Source organism: Megalops cyprinoides, chromosome 4 (genome assembly GCF_013368585.1).
Source record: "Megalops cyprinoides isolate fMegCyp1 chromosome 4, fMegCyp1.pri, whole genome shotgun sequence".
NCBI lineage: Eukaryota > Metazoa > Chordata > Actinopteri > Elopiformes > Megalopidae > Megalops > Megalops cyprinoides.
In genome coordinates, this window is record NC_050586.1 from 26,863,742 (window position 1) to 26,882,738 (window position 18,997).

Sequence of the window (18,997 nt, forward strand, 5' to 3'; positions counted from 1 at the left end):
TCACTTCATTTTAGCCCCAGAACAGACGGGCCTCCCCCCTCTCAGCTCTCTCCTCTGTATGGCTTTGATGTGGATCATTGTGGGACAAAAGCAAAAATGCACCCCTTTCATGTCAAACAACGTGTCCGTCATAGTCCTAAATACTCCGTGTGTCTGTGCAGCTGGCGCCAGAATCTCAACTCAAGCGCACTGTAGTTTTAGACCTTCAGACGTGTTAAGTACTGGAGTGGAGTTTAGTTCAGCGGTGTTAACAGTATTTAAAAACTAGTACTGTCCTAAAAAACACTGGAGTCGCATCAGAGCCGAACCGTGTCGGCACTTTAAACGGCCCCTGCAAACAAATCTCAGAAGCCAGGAAAACATGCAGCAATGTGCGAGCGGGATTTCAGCGGAGGCGGACCGTAGTGCATAACCGTGGCTTTTATTGGCCTTTCACGCGGAACGCCAAGTCCATTTCCCTCAAAAGATAACAGTTCCGAATGTTTTGTCTCACCACAGAATCAGGACGGGCCACCTCAGAGTCCCAGCCAACGTACACATCACCGAGCGTCTCGTCTTACCGCGCCGAGCTGCCCGTTTGTTTTTGCTTTTGCAGAGATATTTAGTTTATGTAATACTGGAGAGACTTAATTCAGGGCTTGAGATGTTTCTAATGGGAGTGTTTTTTTCACAGCTTACTGCGCTGTACCTGGGTTCATTAAAATGGAAACAAACACCAGTGGGGCTAAACTGGGTGCATCAGCAGGAAACAAGACAGGAAAAATAATGACACCGTTTCCCAGAAGGAAGCCACAGCACAGTGTGAGGATCGCTATGCTACGAATGCGCACGAAGCCGCGGCTAACACGCATACATGAAGCTCATTTAGCTATGTGTGTGTTTGTGTGTGGTTTTAAACAAATCCTAGTCTGGCTTTGTTCATATGGAAGACGAGACAATCAATAAAGCTTCTGCGGTGATGCATTGCCTCCGAGAGTTCAGACAAGTACAAAATATTCAGTGCAAATTGCACATATGTGCAATAATGGTCCTGTGGGTGGGTGGTGTCTAAAGGTTTTTCAAATGTGTGTGTGTGTGTGTGTGTGTGTGTGTGTGTGTGTGTGTGCGTGCAAGTGTGTGTGTGTCTAGTGTGACTGCACATTTTCCTCAGAATAGGAGGGTGGCGATTTGCATCAAATTGGCCAAATGACCATAGAGGTTGTGGTAGATATATGGAAGTTTGATGCACATATGGAAGCGTGAAAACAAAATAAAATAAGTCCATTAAATCTGAGGAGGAGCTTGGCTTCGGGGTTTGGGAGCGGGGTGGCCACTGCTCCTAGCAAGCGCTCCCATTTCGAGCTGTGTCCCTCACTTGCCCCACAACATTGCCATAGAAGATTTTTCTTATTTGGAGATCTTTCATCTAAATAGGAAGATTTGAGGTATTCCCATTGCAATTACAGAGTTTACTACATGCTTATTACATTTTCATCAGCAGAACATACTCATCTGAACTGAAATGAAACTGCATTTTGTTCACATGCTTCCAAGTTGTTTAGTGAAAAAAGTGGAAACCAGCCCGTCCCGCAGTATCACCCGGTCAAACATCTACCCAAAAGTACGGCCAGATTAGGCAGCAGTGGGAGCGAGAGCGGGAGTCAGAGCACCACCAGTGCACTCCACAGTTCTCCTGGAGCTTCAAACGGCCGTGTAATTGGGTGCTGGCTGCCTTTCAGGCCAAATGAGAGCATGACATGCATTATTTCAAATGAGGCTTATCAAATGAAGCAAACATAAAATGGGTTTGTCTTCCTCAGTGAGAAACCCAGGACAACAGCCTGCGTTTCACCCTCTTGCTGACCCCAGGTGCTCCCTGCATGGTACTCGCTGTGGTGGTGCCAGTCCTTGCTGCCTTTTTATTTCTTCCTGTCTGTTTTATTAACAGTCTCAGAAATTGTGGTTTGAGTAAGAAGGCAGGGGTAATAAGAGAGGAAGGCGATTTTGCTGAGTGTGGCTCCTTCTCTGTTCTGCCATTTTAGAGATGCGCTATTGATTGGCGGCCTCAAACTTAGCAGGGGCTGATCTCTTGATCATTTCTCCAGCTGCTTCCATGCGGTGAGCTGAACGCAGAGGCCACTTCAGATGTGGAAAGCGCCTCCTCTCTGCCCTTCAGCAAAACACCAAGTCCTGGGGTATACACAACTGGTATAAGCCCTGACCAAGGCTGAAAACAAGGCTGCATGTGTATATGTGTGCGTGTGTGCGTGCGTGCCTCTGTGTGTGTATGTCTGGAATTCCGCTCCTATCCGCTGTGTAAACAGTCTTTATCCACCACAGTAGCATGTGGGTGGTGTCAAATTACTCCCTGCCTCCCTCTCAGTCTTACACCCATCCAACTCCCAGCATGCACTGAGGCTCAGCTGACAGGCTCAGTGGGACAAGGCTGGCAGCACTTTGTTTCAAATGGAAATCCTCCCTGGGTTTAAGTGGAGAGTGATGTTCGCTGCCCCGAGGAGGCAGCCGACACGTTAAGCATCACTTTTGAGATGATAAGATGATCCCAAAACAAGATTTTTTTTCCCTCACCTTGTAAAATCAACCAGCATGATTGTTTTTGTTTTGTCCTTTTTCCTCAATGTGTTGGATGTGATATGGAGGGGGGATTTAAACATCTCTTTCCAATGAAGCAGATCAGTTGTAATGGAACTGTAAAACAGTAATGTCTGTTTCCATGTTTTTTTTGTCTTGTTTTTTAGGTTTCTGCCATTTCTTTGGTTTATCTGTTGCAATCCCAAGTTTATCCACACATTTTAAACGGAGATGTGGCAAACCCCTGCCCCTCCAAAAATGAAACGGAATCTTGCCTGTGATGATCACTGGCCTGAAGCAGAATCCTGTCTGTAATAATCATTAGCCTTAACCACAATCTTCAATCTGTGATGATCATTGGCCTTAACCACAATCTTCAATCTGTGATGATCACTGACATTAACCACAATTTTTTGTCAGTGATGATCAGTGGCCTTAACCAGAGTCATCCTTTGCTGATGATCACAGCCTATCTGCTTGTTGTTGCCAGACTTTGAAATCCACTCCAGTAAATCACTGGCACAGGAGAAACTGCTAGAGGAGGTTTGAGCAGATTCACATGACACAAATGAAATGGAGAAAAAGATGATTTAGCTAAACTTTAGCTAAACACAAGACACCCAATGTCTGCATTCATTGCGAACTTCATCTGTAAAAACATGGAAGAAGGATCCACTGATACATTTTTTAGAGGTGCTTTTACTGTATGAAAGCAAGTCTTTACTGAGGCTATTGCTGTGGAGGTTAACTGGCTAATTGCCCCATCTGTGATATCATGATTTTTTGCATTAACAAACCTTCCACAGATACATTTCCATCAAAATGGAATTTTAATGAAAGCTTTATCTTATTCATGATATTCTTGTTTTCTGTGTTTAGCTTGTCTGTTCAGGAATTCAGTCTGCAACGTGTAACACCTTAAAGGAACAGAATTTGTAACATGAGGCACTAATTCACCCAGGCACGTTTCAAACAGTTTTTACAGGCGTGCTTGGTCAGGTGATCTCTGTGTACTGTAGTGGGATGATGGGTGTCACGCTTTGGACAGCTGGATCATCGTTTAACAAACTCCATTGGTGCTCTTTGGCTCTGCGTTCTCACTCTCCTCCTCTGAGGATGAGACGGTGAGCAGGCTCTCACCTCTGAAAAAGCCCAGACGACACCAGCATCGGCAGATGCTGACCTCTGACCCTTCACCCCTGACTTATGACACTGTCCCACTAAACACTAGTGACTGGCCCCACCCACCATCCTTATGCTGATATGAGGGTCACCTTATCAGACATGGCAGGGTGGTGGTGGGGGCGGGGGGGGCGGGGGGGCTCTACTGGAACGGATTTGGGAATTTTTACGACCTCAGGTTTTCCGTGGTCGGTTTTAGGAGTCGTTGTAAATTCTCCTGCTTTAAGCCAGGCATCCAACACAGAGCATACCTGGGATTTTAAACTGCTTTCTTAGGTTTAGACCAGACAACATATACTGCTGAGCATGAGAAGCGCCCAACCACGTACAGAGTTTTCTACCAGGAAGTTTACTGAACCCCTTTCTGTGTCAGGTTTACTGATGTTCATATCATAGGTACAGTCATTTCAAACGCCGTTTAATGTTCATACGCTAATTAACGTCAGCACCAGGGTGATGTGCTGTGAGGTTGGCAGCGCGTGTGCCTGCCCCTGCAAGCGGAGGGAGATGAACATTTGGGATGCCCATTTGCTGCGGGCTGCGGGTTCTGTCTGGTGGGATTCTGTCCCGTTCCCCTGGTGGAGTCTGGAGGAGCATGTGTCTGTTCACTGGCCTCTGAAACGCATGAGGCTCGCTTGCCACCCCGGCTCATCCCACAGCTGCTGCATGGGGCTCAGGTCTGAGGGGTATCAGTGACATCATCTGTTGTATTTCAGACTGCTTTGAAGATCTGGCTTGTAGATAAAGATTCCTCCTTGCCTGTTTTTCAGTGTTTTCAATTTTGTCAAAATTGAATAATAATTAAAACGTTTTTAATAAAAAAAAAGAAAATTTAAAGGTAACCTTTTCAAAAGGATGAAGGCCTGCAAATTTTACCTGGTAGTCTTCATGCTGATTTTTTTTTATTGCACATCAATGAGGTTTGGGTCTATGTTTTTACTGTTTCTGTAAAACGTAAAGTTATGCTAACAGGAGGGAGAGCACAGGTGGGTCGTTCACTTTGGAGTTATTCCTGACATTTTTACCAGTGCATCTCCCACGGTAGCAGCGCTGTAAAGCGCGCCGTGCCTGCGTGATTTATCTGCCTTTTTTTAATATCGGATCATTTATCTATCACTCCCTTTGTTTGCTGTGCCGACAGCACATTCTGGAGGCCGCGTGACGATTTGTCATTTTTACAGTGCCTTTTAAGTGCGCCGGTTCCTTGTGAGGGGCCCCGGCCGCTGGTAAATGTACGTTTTACACCGTGATTGAGTGCATTTGCATTTCAGAGTGGGTCTTAAAAAGCGGGCTGTAAAACCTGCACGTCCCATCCCCGGGTCACCTGTGTTCCCGCCGTTGCGGCGTCCTGTGTGCTTGTTTTCCGTTGCCGTCACGCTTGCTTCGGTTGCCAGCTGTCGATACGCGGCCGAGGAGCGCGAAAGAGTGCGGCCGTATACAGCACGCGTGACGCCAAATGCCAGGAGGAGAAACATGTCCGTGTTCAGGGGTTTATCCGTTTGACCTGCAAGATGCTGGTAGTCTGGAGTTTCACCAGGGATAAAAGATCTCCCTATATCCTTGTGCTGTGCCCCCTCTCCAGTTACTAAATGGCATGCTGCCTGTCAGACGATATTATGGAATTCTCTGATCCACATCGTCAATTCTTTGAAGATAAAAAAATATAGGGGGGTAGTATAAGAAAATACTCCCAGATATGTGGTGCAGTAATTTTAGATTACTGTAAAATATTAAAAACAATCTGAAGAGATGTTGTTCATATGGGCTTTCGCTGAGAGCTGGCAGGGGTCTGTGTTGGTTTATTGTACAGTCCTAAATCACTGTAAATCGCCTTCATGCAGCGTGGCATTTCTGTTGAAATAACAAGCAGCTGTGGAGGCACATGATCCTAATGCCTGTCCAGACTTTACATTCCACCTTAAGTGGCAAGTATGTTTTTTGTTTTTAGAAAAGCAAGAATTTGGTTTGATTTTCATGGCCCATGCATTTGATGAAGTTACTGAGGATACTTCATATCCATCTGAAATGTTAAAAAAGCAAAAACATTTTTAAAGCCAAGGCCAAATCAAATCTTTTTTTTTTTTTGGTTATTATCATTCCCATGTCAGACAGTTTATTATTACAATGTCTAGCAATTAGTGGACGATTCAAAGTTGTGATTAGGAGTCATTTTGTTTGGTGTGTTTACTCATGGCTGGCCGCTGTAGAGAATTAGCAGTGATGAGGGTTGGTCTGTCTTCTAAGGGTCTCATCTTTTTAAGTTGTCTCTCCTAGAACAGTTAGCCCTGATAACCAGTTTTAAACAATACATTGCAGTGCGTTCAGTCTGTTATTAATGTGACACAGGATTTTAAATTCGACATGTATTTTCTAATAGGTCAGGTAGGTCAAAGTGTTTTTTTCTAGTTTTGCAGAATTGTGTGCAGTCGGGTACCCTTGAGCAAGGTACTTAGCCTCAATTTCATCAGTACATACCCAGCTATTAAAATGGGCAATGTGTAAAAGCTGTGGAAGTCACCCTGTGGTGACAGCCGCGAAAGTCACGTCATGAGTTATGGGATGGAGTGCAACAGACTGAAAAATGTGCTGTTTTGTGTGTTTTTTTCATACCTGCTTATAGACATAATTCTGTAAACTAGCCTTGCAGCTTGGGTGAATTATCTTTAAGAATAGTTGAAGTGGATGGGTGTGTGTGTGTGTGTGTGTGTGTGTGAGAGAGAGAGAGAGAGAGAGAGAAAGTGTGAGAGTGATGCTGACAGGGTTCCACTCGGCCTCCTTTGGCTTTTTCACAGCAGCCTCGTGGGGCACCACGGCAACAAGGATGCCTCATTCTGTGTCTCCAATTAACAGCGCTTAATTGGCCTCAGGTTCTGTACTGCTGGCTGGAATCTGACTGTGGCCTGCTGCTGTTGTGTCTTCTGACAGGTGAACGAGGAGACCGTGGAGAGACTGGTGCAGCAGTACCCCCACATCGTCTTCAGCACTGTCATGCAGGACTGCAAGCGCACGCTGGAGAGGGCCTATCAAATGGGCTGGAACCCCAACAACAGCACTGCATCATAGCCCCACTGCTGCACACACTCACACGCACACTCACACTGATGCACACACTCTCATACACACACGCTCAAACACTCGCGCATACATGCTCTCATACATATGTACTCACACTGATGCTCTCATACATACATACTCTAGTACACACACGCACACACACACACACACACACACGCTCATACACTTACACTGATGCCCTCATAATCACGTGCATACTCTCTATCATGCACGTGAGTGCGCACACACCCACCCTCACACACACACACACACACACACACACACACACACACACACACACACGCAGTCTCTCTCACACAAACACACACGCCTGTAGCATCTCCCACACATCTTTGAACTCTGTAAATCTGTAGTGTTTTTTAAACCCTCAAACTTTTGCTCCTTTCAGTTTTGATTTCTGGTCTAAAGAAATCTTTACTTTGGTTTTATGTTTATACACACATACACACACATACACACACACACACACACACACACGCCCCGCCGCAGTGATTGTCCTTACTCTGCAGAACACTGAAGTGTACAATTTCCAGAACGACTTTCCCGCTCCCCTCCTGTTTCCTACTCCAGCTGATCTGAGAACAGCCTGAAAACATGGAACCTGGAAGATTACTGGCGTCCCATTAGGAGCATAAAAGCGAACTTCTCAGACATCATGGAACTCATAGGAAATGCCCCTGCTCTCTTTCTCCTCATCTTTAAAGCTGTTCAGAGATTGTTACCATCTTCAGATTTGCAAACAGGTGTTCCACTTTTCTTCAGGAGGTGACCCTTAAACCACGAGAGAACTCCTTTGAGGCTGAATTGTCCTTGTATTCTTAAGTTGACTCCTACGTTTAATATTCACCACTGTCTCAATAGGCTCAAATAAACAGTAAGGCATGTTTTTCATGAGCGGTCTTTCAGCACTGAACGCATCCGCATTCAAGATGTCCATCCCTTCCATCTAAGACCGCCGTTGCATTTGGGAGTTTTTGGCAAATGTTTGGGTCTGTAATACTTTAGTTGTTACCATAAAAAATAAGGGGTAAAAATATTTTGTAATACCTTCTAATCTGTTTTGTCAGAAAAAACAGTTTACTATTGCAGTTATGTAATATATAGTTTGGATTTGGTCATTTGGTTGTACGATAACTTACAGGGGTTCCGTGCAGGTATGTACTGCATGGAATTTTACACAACACAGCGCTGGAATCAATCAGCAAGTGTCCTGAACTTTAACCCCTGATCAAATGCAAGTGTTTATTTCAATTGTGTTTATTTAAACACAGTTCAGCAAGTATGGTCATCACTGAAACATGATTTGTGTTTTTATAGAAAAAAACACTTGGATATATTTGGCAGTCAGAGTTAAGGTCAAATGTTGATTGAGTCCCAGCCACAATATATGAACGTATATATAGTATATGTACATATATACAATTTTAGTTGTATAGCACTGCATTTCTATCTGTTAGCAATAGAACAGAAAGGACGGAGTCAGGCCTGTGAAAAAGCGCATCATTTTCCTCTGTCCTTACCTTTGTATTCTATTGCCAGTCAGTGGTATACTCTTATGCAAATAAGCAGGGTATTTTTCTATGGTGTGTAATATCAGAACCTGTTCAGAAGGAGAGAAAAGAAAGGCCTCAGTACCGATGAACATGTTTCACACTTTAAGCTTTTCAATCAATTAAAAATGCATTATGTCTACCGTATTTTGTGACTAGTAGAATATTTTACATGAAGTCAGATTTACTTTTTTCTTTTTTTTTTTTTCTCGGGGGGGGGGGGGTGGGCTGTTAATTGTCTTCGTATACGCGTTTTTGTTTCCGCTTTGTCCCAATCCACTTGGTCCTGGATTTGTTCAGGTGAAAACATATAATGCTGGGTTTTCGCAAAGACAAATAAAACACTAGTGTTGTTTTTTGGGCGTTTTCGTATTGTTTTTTCTTTTTTTTTCCCTTCTGATTGACTGAAGACCAATTTATTAATGAGTGTGGAGTGAAACTGTTTGCAGTCTCTGTACAAAGTGGTTTCTTATTTAATGTGCGTGAGCCCTGGGGCTCCAGGAGAGGGGCGCTTTGCGCCCTCATAAACCTACAGATACAGAAGGGGAGGGTGGAAAAGCAGGGTATTGATTTTGTAAATGACCTTCCAGCCAATTGAAGGATGTTTGGCTCATATCTTTACCACACAAACACTAATGGCACAAGAGCTCAGGCATATTTAAAAAAATAAAAAACACCACACTTATAGTATTCCTATAGCTGTCTTAAAGGGCTATAGGGAGATGAAAGCTACCCATTAAAGGGACTTGTGTCATGAAACAACATCATCGCCCCAGCCTGTCCTGCCGGGCCCATCCCCCATTCAAGTTGGGAGGGGGTGGTGTCTCCAATCGATTTGGTCTGGCCTATGATTTGGTTGAATCCTGTGGGAACCCAGTACCAGCAAGGCCAACATCCCCCCACAGCCTGAGCCGTGGAGACTGTACCTTAATGTTATTCTAATGTTAACATAATGTTAACATAACATTATCGTAACAAACCCCTTCCTGCAGATACAAAAGAAAATGAACTCTGGTTTTGGGGTTTTGCTTTTTGTGTTTATTTTTTTTTTTCCTTCTTCTTTCGTTTGTGTGTGTGCTGTTGGCTCTACGGTGAAAAGAGTGACACATGCCGTCTGTGTTGGGTTTCTTTAAGTGTGTTCAGCCTTCAATAAACTGACAGAAGTGAAAAAATGTGTGGTGCTGGTGACTGATTGAGTCCAGTAGAAGCATGTGCTGAGAGCTGAACTGGTAAGTTCTGTTGAAAGGAAAAATCACTGGTATAAATCATACGGATTAAACACACATCACACATTTACTACAGGCCACCGCAGCCTTTCTGGTGCTGTATTTCTAAAACACTGTCAGAGTACATCGGTTCATAATTTATATTACAACACAATAAAAAAGAAACACATTTTTACAACTGTGTTTTAGAAAGAAAAAGTTTTGCAGAGCCCTGTTTTTTAATTAACTGCAGATGGAAACGGGGGGAAAAAATCCAGTTTCCTTTTATTTAATATATATGTAAATGTTTCATATACCGGTATGTAAATATTTAATGGCTGAATATTAAAAGAACAGTCTGTTAGCTTCTGTGTTCTGTACCATAACTGCCACTGTGACATCAGTCAGTGCTCAGGAAATGACATCAGCACTCCCTAACGCTCTCCTACGTCTTTCTCTCTCCCCTGCCTCCCCAGCACACTCTTTAGATGTTCTACATCCAGCAGATCTCCTTATTTTCCTCTCCTCTTCCTAATCCTGCACCCGTTCACTCCCTACCTCTGCCCACCACTCAGTCTCTCCCTTCAACTCAAGAATTAATTAATTCTTCTTTTCTCTGTCTCTCTACTCCCACCTCCATCTTTCTCCAGGTCTCCCTCGCCACCTCCTTTCTCCCTCTCTCATGGTTCTGACCCTCTGATGTCTGCAGTGTATTACAGGCCAAAGGTCATCAGTAAGTTTGAGTTTCTCTCTCATTCATAGGAACAGTTCCATTACCTAAGCATCACGCACCTGTGCTCTGAGGCCCGTATCAACACTCTGCTCTGTGGGAACTCCAAAGTCCACGCTCACACTCCACTCCACTGAGAGACCTCTGAGGCCTTTGTTACCGTTCCTCTTTGTGGGATCTCTGAAGCCCACAGTGTTACTCCACTGTTCTCCAGGTACCGACGCTGTGAATTCTTCCGTGTCTGAGCAAACCCCACGCCTCATTCTGTTGAAGCTGTGGGTCCAAGAGCCCACATTCTCTGAAGATCAGAGGAAACACGCTTAAAAGAAACATCACATCATGTTCCAGGGAGCATCGTGGGGAAGTGAGAGGGAGAGAGAGAGAGAGAAGCAAAAGCCACTCATTTACTTTTGCTCATGTCTTTGACGGTCAAGAAGTTTTTTTCTTTTTTTTTTTTTGCTTTCAAGCTCCCGATTTCAGCATTTAAAGTGGAGTTTTTTCATGTTGGTAGATGAAAGAATGATTTAACAGCAAGAATGTGTCAGCATTACACTGGATCGTATTTTCTACGAGAGATATAAGAATTGCAAAGAGGAGGAAACTGTCTTTGATTACTGTCTCTCTCCATGTCATAGATTCCCAAACTGTAGTTAGTGCACCCTGAGGCCTATTTAAGATAACGTCTCGCGGGCGCACTCAGCCTAACAGGAGCAATGGCAGATTTTATTACTTTATTCATTCATCACTTCGTTTGAACACCCAGAGCAGCAGAATCATCAGGTCCCACGTTTAATACGGTCGTAAGTGTACAAAAATACCACCGGCTGAGCGTCGTGGGATGCTGTCAAAGCTCAGTATGTGAATAACTCTAAAAACGTATAGCTTCAAATTCCTGAATTCGTTGAAGCAGAGAATTGTGTTCACGCCGCTACAGGAAGCAGTGAAATATTTACATTCCATTTTGTCCTTTAGCAGATGCTCTCATCAAAGTGACTTACTAAGAAAGAGAATAATGTTCACCTAATGAAGTTGCATTAAAAAGGGTGAATACAGGACACCAATGAATGCATACAGATATGCATCAGCCCCTTATGCGGTGACTAGTACATACATGCTTCAATACATAATAGCGATAAAGCATACTGTATAGCAAAACTGCACAAATAAGGAAAGGTGAGTTATGCCTTGGTAGGAGACCCAAGTTTCGGTCTGAATAGGTGGGCCAGGCACCTGAACCAGGAGCTGGGTTGAGTGTGGGGTGGGGCGGAATGGGTGGATGCTTCTGCTACTGTAATGTTATGATGACTTCATGCTTTTTCACAAGATCATAATGTGGACTTCATATGGCCACGCTGTCAGCTGGCCACTGGCAAAAGTGAAGCAATCACACATTATGTTGTATGGGCCCTGCTGACCACTGCTGTGTGCTCTATGAAGGTCAGTTTGCTGTAGCGTGTCACCCTGAGGCTCCTGGTGGTCTGGGAGGCTGCAGTGTTCTCCAGGCCGAAGGCTGCAGTGTTCTCCAGGCCGAAGGCTGCAGTGTTCTCCAGGCCGAAGGCTGCAGTGTTCTCCAGGCCGAAGGCTGCAGTGTTCTCCAGGCTTAAGGCTGCAGTGTTCTCCAGGCTTAAGGCTGCAGTGTTCTCCAGGCCGAAGGCTGCAGTGTTCTCCAGGCTGATGTCGAGGTGCTGGCAAGGAGGAGTGTGGAATGTGCAATGGCTCAGTCGTCCAGCCAAGTCAAGCTTCAAATAATGATGAGACATTCACAGTGAGAAGTCAGTCAAGAAAGCTTTATTTTTGTTGTTCTAATTTAAATATATATATATAAATAAAAAAGATAACTTTAAATATGTATTTGAATAATATTATTGTATATTTGCTTATACAAGGCAAAATACATATCTTACATTTAACATATATAAAATAATATGTATATATTTACAGTATGTATATAAATATTTCACATTAATTTATGTATCTGTATATTTATTCATTTATACATATTACATATTTACATATTTTATATGCTGGATACACCAGTCTGTATGATAGAGGTGTGTGAACAGCACTGCTTACAGAAAATACCAGAAAACATCAGAACTTGTACCCATCCATCACAAAGCGCTGTGGTTACCAGCGTCACACTCAAAGCAGATTTAACTGCTACAACAATCAAAAATTTCTGTGTCTGTGTCACAGTGTAATAATACCCCCCCGGGTAATGAACAGGAAAGAGTGAGATTTAAGTGTTATAACTAGGTAGTGGAGGTAGCGCTGTCTGAAGAGGTGGCTCTTAAATCTGTGGCAGGAGGAGGGCAACGACTTTGCTGTCCTGATTGCTGTAGATATCGTCATTACCTGACATTTTGCCAGTTGAGTGGATTGCGGTAAAGTGATAGAGGAACATTGGGCTTGTGTATATCTAGGGCGGAATGTGTTATGGCTGTGATTCTTCTCTTTTGGGGTTTGGTGGTCCCGTTTTTCAGTGAAACGAGTGAGTGGCCTGCTTGTAGGGAGCAGGACGAGAAGGTACAAATGTGACCACCCAGGTAGGTGGGCGGAGCTCTGGGTGTTAACTGCAGCGGATCAGTGCGTCCTGTCAGGAGGAAACGGGACATGTTCAAACATTTGAATGACGCGATACATTTATGTGGTTGTAGCAGTCGCCCTGCACACTCGTTCGATATGCATGGCAAACCAATCTCTGGCTGTGTAAGGCTTCCATAACCAATCTCCTGTGCGGATCTGGCTGTCGTCACCTCTCGGCGGTCGCTCACGGTGCCCTCCCTCAGGCTGACAGTGACAAGGCTTCTCATCAAAGGAAAGAGCCCTGGAAACAGACTGGGTGTTTGTGTTACTCCTGGCTGTAAAACTGCCTTTTTATTGCCTTCCCTCCTGTATCAGCTTCAGCCTGCAAAAGAGGACACAGGATTTCCAATATCTTAACATCGCTGGAATCTCAAACACTCACGCACAGTTAATGTATGAGCACCATTTGAAATATATAAAAATATATTAGGTTATATTACAGTTATTATGATACTAACAGTACAACAATGTCCCCCTTTATTGTTATCGTTTGTCTTATTTTTCTCTCTTCGGTATGTATTCTTTGCAGATACCCTTAGCAAATTACATAGCTTACATTTTGCATAGCATCCATTTATACGGCTGGATATTTATTGAAGCAATTCAGGTTAAGTACCATAGGTAACTCAGAGTAACTCATCACTCAGTGGCCCCCACCTGCAGCACATAGCGGCTGTTATTTTCCTTTATAGATGTGCACTCTTATTGGGGTTTAATATGAGTAGAGCAATAACACTAACACAGGTTAGATCATTAACAGGGGGCAAAGCTCCCTGACTGGATCATTTCCCTTTCTAAGGGAAATGGAGCATATATAAATATAAAGATAAATATATAAAAAACCCCTTTTGAAATGACTTGATTGAATTTTTTATCTTTTAAATTCTGACCTTTAATTTCAGTAGCTCACGTGCCTATGCCTACATGCCTGTGTGTGTGTGTGTGTGCGTGTGCGTGTGCGTGTGCGTGTGTGTGGAGAGACAGGGTAGCTGTGGAGTGACCTTGCAGGTCACGGGTTCTGTGTGAGTCAGTCAGATTTACTTTGTAGATTTTATTGACTTTGTATTTTTAAAAACCTCTGCAATATTCATCAAGGCTGAAAGCTGCTGCCAGTCACCACGTGAGGATTCGTCCTTGCAAAGACAGAGAGGAGGCCTGCAGACCAGCAGCAGAAATGGAGATTAAACCTGTAAATATAAACCTTCACACATTTCTCCTGCTTATCTTGCAGTGGAATCTACCTGGTGTCACTGCATTAGTACCAAAACATCACACCATTGTACTGCTGTCCCTGCCATTATAATACACCATTTCTCATCACATTATCTCACCTAAACACTTTACCCCCCTTGGCTCTGACAGCATATGTAACATTGCCAGTGTCTTGTATTCATACAAAGTCCTTTCCATATGTCACTGTAACATGACCTCTGTCACGGCACCATTTTTCATCAAACACCTTTTTTGCTGCCCCATACTTAAGCCTGTCACACCACGCAACATGTTTACTGCGCTGGTGATATCGAGCTGATTGGATGGAGAGTGGCTTCGGCCGCATGCACAGGTGTTTTCTCCCCCGCAGACACCTTGAGTCTCACGCAGCGGAACCGTGTCTCACGCTGTTAAAATCAGGCCGCGCAATATCAAGCTCCTAAGCTCCTGAGACGAGTTCAATTGATTTAAAGAGACAGCTGCTCAATACGGAAGTTGCAGGCTGTCACGCCCCAGCCCCGCCGCGCTAATCATCGAATATCTCAACATTCACCCCCCCCCACGACCTTCACATCCCTACCTCTGTGAACATGGTTGTCTCTCGGTTACTTTTTTCCAGTACAATCACCCCAAACAAAGCCTGTCCCTATTCGAGGCGCTGCATCCCTCTTGCTCTCCCAGTGTTCGGTTACCAACTCCACGGTCATTTTCTCCGAAAAATGATAAAATGATCAACAATTTGGATCATTTACAGGGCCCCAAATACCAACCTGGAAGCAACCTGTAATTTGTTGGTAATAAAAGAGGATAGCCGGCTAAGACATTCTGGCGGCGGTAATCCTGCGGATAGGAAAACATTCATGGTGTGATGAGAACAACTCCCCTCCCCCGAAGAATACATCCGGCTTGAAAAATAAAAGTATGGGTCTCGGTCGCCTCCGCTGATAAATTGCTCAGTTTGAATCTGCCTGGTTCGGGCACCAGCAGGGCGGGTTGTTGTGGCTTCTGTCTGGACCGTGAATCACACAGCTTTCCTCTCAGGCCACCAAAAAGACCCCAGCTGAACTGGCAGACAAGCATACTAAATCACAAAGCAGAACAGGCTGTAGTGTTTGATTTTGCTGTAGAAACTTCACTTTGCCTCAATAACCAGGACAATTTTGAAGCTCATTGATTTTTCCTTCACCTGTAGGCACTGACCAATGAAAGAATCAAGGCCCCTCTCCAACTGGAAGCACTGACCAATGAGAGAGTCAAGCCCCCTCTCTACCTGGAAGCACTGACAAGTGAGAAAGACAGACAGAGTGGCACTCCACCGTCCACCAATTTGCAGAGGTAAAGAAACTCCAGGAGAGAGCTGTGCTGACCGCACACGGCAGCTCCCCCAGTCTCCGAGTCTCCAAGGGTGGTGTTAATTGCGATGATTAAGTGGAGAGGGACCGAGGCTGCGACGGATAAAAGGTTAATTAATAACAGGAGTAAATGGATATCTGGTGGGATGACATTTAATTCTTTAAAAAAATGTGAACGAGGGATCCCAACAGGAAAAAACAACATAAAAAATGGTATTTCTATGCGAGGTTTGATGTTGATACGCAGATCGGGAGAAGCGTGACATTTGAGAGTAGTTAATTGTGCAAATCTTTGTTTTCAATTGAAAAGGTCACAATCCAGGAGCCACTTTGACCATGTGATTCTAGATGAGAGATTGTGAGTGTGTGAGTGTGTGTGTGTGTGTGTGTGTGTGTGTGTGTGTGTGTGTGTGTGTGTGTGTGTGTGTGTGTGAGGGGGCTGGGGGCTGGGGGTTGTGAAAAGCAGTGTTATGCCTGAATGTGGTACAAAAGTCTGTAGAGTCTCTTCAAGATGGATTATGAATATTTATACACACAAACTGTTTGCGAAATGAAAATTAATCTACCGCCTGTTGGGAGAAGAGTCAGACCATTTATTTTGATGGAAGGGAGATCTTTTTCGGAGTATTTTTATGAAAAGATCATGAAAACCAACTTATTATGTTGGTTACAGCAAACCGTTAATCCCTCAAATCTCAAAGCTCCTTCACTGGTTTCTGGACATTGCTCTACCCTGCAGAGCGCCTGGAGTCTGTAGGAACCCAGTTTCATTCTTATAATGCCAAAGTGAGGATTAAACCTTTGTTGGAATGTGTTCCTTTCCCAATATTAGATTTGCCAAAGACATATTTAAAACAGCAGGATCACCTCCTTCTTATGAAAGGGTGTTGATGTCTGGCGTGAAAAGGTTGTTTTTCTACCAGGTGACAATAACTCAATATGGTAGAAGGAAAAAAAGAAATTCCACCTGCTGTTCAGATTGAAAATTTTACACCTGAGTTCACATGCGCATTACGAGTGCATGCATAAGCATCACGCTGTCGTTTCTCATCTTCTGTTTGTTATTTATCTGTTTACTCCGGGAGTAGTCTCAAATGAAATAAAACATGCTATCAGAGCAGAGTACTCCGCTTAGGAGAACAGAACTACAGAGGGCACTCAGAACTAATTTTAAGTACAGTGTTTATATAAAAAAGCATGGAAATGTTTGTACTTTTCAATTGCATTATGTTTCTATATTGCATGTACATGCACCCCTCTCCCTAGCCCACGTTTGGAAAAGTCTCATTTTTAATGTTCTCCGTTGATCTCTTATGGCTCTTCAGTTGTCATGATGAGAAATGGTACTTAAGCATAGAACATCATAAAGTGTAATAATCAGAACGGGCCACTCAGCCCGTCTGTTTGTAATGTGAAGCGAATATTTCACTGCATCTAAGAGATCCCAGAGTCTCTGTTTCTGCTACAGACTGAAGGCTCTGAATTGTCTTATATATGCTTTATTAACATAGGATTATTCCTTTAAATATTCTTTTGCTCAAAAGATCACACATCTGAAATGGTCTTTTAAAGTGGCGTGTTAAAGCTCACATACGGTAGTTGTGATAGAAATACAATGACATAAAGTTGGATCTGGACTACGCTACTCTCCACAGAAGGACCCCTTTACTTCTAACCTGTAGCAACCCCATCAAGTTCTAGCTTCCCTGTAACCAGTAACTGTCAGTGTGAGAAGTTCTTTCTGTTTTCGGGGTGGAACTGGCTTTGAACTCGTTTTTACCCGTGTCCTCTGGCTGTGTTCATGGAGCGGTCATTACTGACCCGAGGCGGAACAACAACGCGAAACACCTGCAGCCCTCAAAGGTCACGGGGTCATTCAATGCCCGACCACCATTACCTGCGATGACCCGCTCCCAGGTTGAGACACAGTGCACACTGTTATATTTATGCAGGTATGGCTCCTGCCTGGCAGTTACGAGAGAGTAAGGCTTTATAAGTCCACTGGTGGGTGGAGCTACAACACTGTCCATCAATCACTCCCATGAACCAGTGAAATGACTTTACTCTCCACAGCAAAACAGTAATTTTTTCAAGTTCAGATTGGTGAACAGTTGACGGTATATGTTAGCTCTGCCCGTTTTGCGGTTCATGAAGTCTTGGTCACCGCATTGCAGTTGCCTTTTGCTCTTTTAAAAGTTTCTCCCAAGGAAATAACCAATAAAGTGGAGCCAGTAAAGAAATGACTGATAACATAAAGCTACAGGGTGGAACTTGTAGGAGTAAAATTTTCAGGCTTGTTGTGAGATTATTAGTCTTGGAGAGCTGATTTTGAGATTTTGGGAATAGACATACGTATGAGGTTTCAAATTACGATATGCAATTTCACTCCTACACCCAGCCCCACCTTGCAGTAACAAATATTAACGATGTTACAGTCTCAAGGTGATTTATACTCCTGCTGTTCTATTGTCTTCTGATGTGCTGTAATTCCTTTGAGCATGCAGTTTCATGCAGAGACACTACCTGAGCACCTCCCGGGATTGCCCCCGTAACGGTGACAACCTTCTCCTTGCCGACCCACTTCCGAAACGGCCGCACGCCCGCGGGCCGACCTCATTCCTGGCTGGTTCTTATCCGTCGACGAGCGCCCCGCGAATCTGTGCTTTTGAATTTCTCGCTGCATGCCCGCGGAGCAGGAAATTAACATTTGTGGCGAAGGGGAATGGCGGCTATTCTTACGGGCGCTCTTAGGAGAACACCGGCGACCCTGGGCGATTCGCGGCGAGGCGCAGCGAGGCGGATGCTGCTCTCTATTTCATTACAGTTTTTTTTATGGACGGATGTTAGCTGACGCCTGCGATTCTGGAACGACTGAAGACGGAGAGCAGCCAGAGGTCAAGGACAGGCAGAGCGCGAGTGAAAGATGAGACAACGCTGAGACAACGTTATTACAGTGTTGGACAAGGGGGACTGGAATAAGAGGCCAAAGAGATTTGTTCTTTGAATTTGAATTTGTCTCATGCTTCGTGTACCGATGGAAACAAATTGCTCTGGAAAAGGGGACTGACCCGGTGCGTTCCTGCGATTCCTGCCCTCCTCGCCGTCATCCAGCGGCTCCAGAGTGAAGACTTCCTATCTTTTGGCCTTCGTTTTGCCGCCTGTGGAACGCGGAAGCTGAGCGTTAATCGACCCGCCCGTACGAGGGGAGACAGATGCGATGTGTTAGGTTTTATCACACAGGCTCTGACCCTTCATTGTTTGGCAGGAAGCTGCGGTTCATTTCTGGGCAGAAATATTGTGTGTCAGAGCTTAACGTGATTTCCAGTACGCGGGAGAGTACGAACCCTTATGAAGTCATTCCATTTCACATGAAAAATGAAAGATAAAAAAATCCAGAGATACAGATATGCATCTAATGGCTTTTTTCACTTGATACACCCAGAGGTTGAAAGTGTATTATGTAGATCAGTGTCAGTGTTTTGGATGCTTGTACTATACTGTACTACTCTTTTATGCTGTATCTTGAATTTATAT

At 44.1% G+C, this 18,997-nt stretch overlaps 1 protein-coding gene across 1 annotated transcript in view; it reads left to right on the forward strand.

Moving 5' to 3' along the window:
• Positions 1-8,547, forward strand: part of fbxl17 (F-box and leucine-rich repeat protein 17) — a 253,387-nt gene extending 244,840 nt beyond the window's left edge. The window contains exon 10 of the mRNA XM_036527484.1: positions 6,679-8,547. Coding sequence (XP_036383377.1) covers positions 6,679-6,816 — 138 coding nt within the window. The 3' untranslated portion in view covers positions 6,817-8,547. The remainder of the gene's footprint in view (positions 1-6,678) is intronic.
• The last annotated feature ends 10,450 nt before the right edge of the window (positions 8,548-18,997 follow it).